The sequence below is a fragment of the Nicrophorus vespilloides genome, unplaced genomic scaffold (assembly GCF_001412225.1).
Source record: "Nicrophorus vespilloides isolate i.1.1-1 unplaced genomic scaffold, Nicve_v1.0, whole genome shotgun sequence".
NCBI classification, from domain to species: Eukaryota; Metazoa; Arthropoda; class Insecta; order Coleoptera; family Silphidae; genus Nicrophorus; species Nicrophorus vespilloides.
Genome location: NW_017098173.1, coordinates 299 through 4069, shown reverse-complemented (window position 1 = coordinate 4069; position 3771 = coordinate 299). Strand labels below are relative to the sequence as shown.

Here is a 3771-nt window from a genome sequence, read left to right as displayed (position 1 = left end):
AGCGAACATATTGATTGTTTATGATACAAACTGATACTGTGTCGTAGATTTTTCGTAATATTTATATAAATCCATTCTCCTTTGCCCCACCCAACGTTGGTCAGTAATTATTATCGATTTTGAGAAATTGAACTTGAAAAAAACAATTCCTTCTATGTAATCCAATTTCGATATATTTATTTGAAAAACCATATTATTAAATTGAATAAAATTATTGATTATTTGTTACTAGTTATACTTTATATTTTTTTTTGTGTTTAATTTAAATAAAATAATGTAAAGTAATAATAATTGTATGGCCATAATTTAATATAAATGAAATTTGGTATAAAAATTATAAAACAAATAAATATATAATTATTACTTTAAAAAAGTGTTATTTAACTGAAGAGTAAAATTGTTTGTATAAAATTGTCTTTAAAATATTTATATGACATTTTTTTATGAATAAGAAATAGTCTAATATTTTTATAATAAAACGAATTGTATTGTAGAAATATTTTTTATTATCTGAAATGCAAATAATCGCCCTGATCAAATATTTTTTATAATTAACAAAAAGCTGTGTTATATTTAAGTTTATATAAATTTTAATAACAAACATAATTTGTATAGACATGATGCAAATGACATTGATGATTTACTATCATAATTTAAACAAAGTATGTACATATGGTTACATTTTTATATCAGATAATGGAAACAATATAAACACTAATAAGAATTAACGTATATATTTTACAATATTTTATTTAAGAATTATGTTAAAATTAGGGTCGATAATAAAAAATACTTCTATATGATGAAATAAATATATCATATTATCTATCATAATATTTTGTAATATTTAAAATTTATTTTACTATTCCCAATATTGATAATAAGCTTTTAGTTTTACTATATTTTTTATTTTTACGTAGCAGAAAATAGTTTTTTTGCCAAATATATTTATACGAGAAATAGTATACGAGTAGCCTTGGTTTTCCATAGGTGAAACTAGGTCAAACTTAGGTGTGTCCATACATTCGTCGTTGCCGAATAGAGAAAACAATAATTATTACTACAAAATAACTAATTTATTGCTGCAAAAAAATATTATTAAATACCTTTGTACAAACTTATTAAAACTTCACAGGTATATAAAATTGTGTATACTATATTACAAAAAAAGTAATTTATTAAAATATATATTATTTATTCAATATTTTTGCCACATTTATTTTATTGGTATAAAATCTAAAAATTTAGAAGTTAAGTCAGTGATTCTCAACATTTTTTTTTTGTGGCGGCACACCTTTAACGATTTCAAAATGGAATATCTGACATTGTGAACTAATTTGAAGTATTCTCGATCTGGAGTATATAAAGTAGTATTTATTTAACACTTGGATGACTTAGTTCTTAATCTAGCTTCCAGTTGCTAACCATTAGGGCTAGAACTAACCTTTAATTATAAAATTGTAGTCTTATACGTAAGAAGACGTACTGTATACAGAAGAATAGTCATTTAGAAGAAGTGGAAAATAACCCGCAATAAACAAATATATCGGTCGAGCCTGTTAGTCTGGGAACTAATCTTGTAGTAGTCATATACCTTCGGGTAAAGATGTGAACAAATACAATTAATAATCATAGTTAAATCATAAATAATCATAAATTGGGACTGAATAGTATCCTCATGAAGAGCATGCACAAATATAATCAGTAAATAACTAAATGGAAGACTCAATATAAGTATTGACAAATGCAATAAATAATCATAATTAAACAATTAATGTTATTAGAATGATAAACTTATATAATTGAAATTAGTAATGCATTTTATTGTGCTATATACAATTCAGAGTAGTGCATATCTAATTAAAAATTCAGTATCTCTTTTTTTAGTAAAAAGAATTTTGCATTTCTAATTTATGGTCCACATAACATATTGAACGAATTGGATGTCGTCCAGGTTAATATAAAAGCGTGTGCGAATTTATGGATTAGTATCAATTTGAATCAAACGAATTCAACATGTTCGCTAAGGTAGCTATTAGTGCATAGAGAGAGTAACCCCAATATTAAAAAAACTTTATATTTTTAGATTTTGGCTGTTTCTGCTTTGGTAGCATGCGCTCATGCCGGAGTAATTGGAGTCGGACACCATGCCACATCCTACTCGTCCCTCAGTGGTGCCCCAGTAGCCCACTACTCCGCCGCCCCAGAAGCTGCTCACTACAGCGCCCCAATCACCGCTTACCACGCCGACCCAGCTTTCGTTAAGACCTTGGCCCCAGTTGCTCATTATGCCGCCCCAGTTGCTGCCCACTACGCCACCCCAACTGTCTTCAAGTCTGTAGCTCCAGTAGCTCACTACGCCACCCCAAACGTCAAGGCTGTTCACCAAGAAGTATACCCAGATACCCACCCAGAATACTCTTACCAATACGGAGTTCAAGACGCTGTAACCGGTATGTCAAACCGTGTAAGTGCCATACGGTTCAAGAACCAACACGAAGAACGTGACGGAGATGTTGTCAAGGGATACTACACCTTGGTCCAACCTGATGGTGTCACCCGTACCGTCCACTACACTGCTGATGCCCAAAACGGTTTCAACGCTGAGTCGAATACAAGGGAGAACCAATCGTCCAAAAGGCCGTCGTTGCCAAAGCCATCATCCCAACCAAGACCATCGTAGCTGCTCCAGTTTACAATGCCTACCACCATTAAGAAAATCTAAAATTGACCTGTATATAAGAATAATAATAAAAGTTTTATTATTAAATTATAAAAATAAATAAATTATACAATTCAACTACATTTTTTATTTCTATCCTCTAATTCTATCCTCTATTTCTAACTAAATGCAATAGTTATTTACGTACTTTTGTCAAACATTTAGATATTTATGTACATATTTTACTTATCCCCCAGCGGAAAGCCCTTGCTCCTGCGCTATACAATATTTATACAAATGACATTGACGGACATAGACAGGGTATTCTATACGGTCACAGGGAGGAGACGGCGTTGCAGAACAGCATTAGCAACAATATAATTAAACTACTAAACATGATACTATGACAATCTATTAACAATAAACTAGACAAAAACACATTACATGATCCTACAATAAATAAATGCTAGCAAGATCCAACTAAACATCACCATAAACAATATCAACATAAAACAAGTAGAAAAGAAAGATACTTTGGAATACTATTAAACAATAAACTGGGTACGGACGACCACATAAGCATACAAAAAAATGAACAAATATCTCCCGGACAACATGATGGCAAAAAGAATAATAAAAAAGTGTTTAATAAATAATGTAAAAATTATAAATTAAAAAAAAATAATAATTTAAGATTATGCCTGACATACGTTTATCGTTTATTCTCACAGTACAGAAACTAAACTGCCTTAAATAATTAGAATCTTGATATTAAATAATTTGTTAAATCATAAATATCAACTAAATTAATAATTAAAATTGCTAAGGAAAATTGGCCGTTGAATCAATTATGCTTATCATATTTGTTGCACTGGGAAATATATTAAGCAAAATATATATGTATACATTCATTTCGTGATTGTAACATATTAATTAAATAAAACAATTTCTTCATGTTTGACCAACCATTATATTCATACAATATAAAGGAACTAATACATATACCGTGAATAATAGAAAATAGCATGTAGTAGGATTAAAGAAAATGGGCTTTCCACGAAAAGTACATCTATTATATTTGGTTGTTTATTTCTTTTTAGGTATTATAG

At 29.3% G+C, this 3771-nt stretch overlaps 2 protein-coding genes across 2 annotated transcripts in view; one reads left to right on the top strand and one right to left on the bottom strand.

The window, feature by feature from the left end:
- Positions 1 to 988, bottom strand: part of LOC108561805 (larval cuticle protein A2B-like) — a 1568-nt gene extending 580 nt beyond the window's left edge. The window contains exon 1 of the mRNA XM_017919874.1: positions 955 to 988. Coding sequence (XP_017775363.1) covers positions 955 to 988 — 34 coding nt within the window. The remainder of the gene's footprint in view (positions 1 to 954) is intronic.
- A 1028-nt stretch (positions 989 to 2016) lies between these two features.
- On the top strand, positions 2017 to 2683 carry LOC108561804 (cuticle protein 21-like). Its single transcript, XM_017919873.1, has 2 exons — positions 2017 to 2028; positions 2087 to 2683. Exons 1-2 carry the CDS (start codon positions 2017 to 2019, stop codon positions 2681 to 2683), a joined length of 609 nt encoding a protein of 202 aa, XP_017775362.1.
- The last annotated feature ends 1088 nt before the right edge of the window (positions 2684 to 3771 follow it).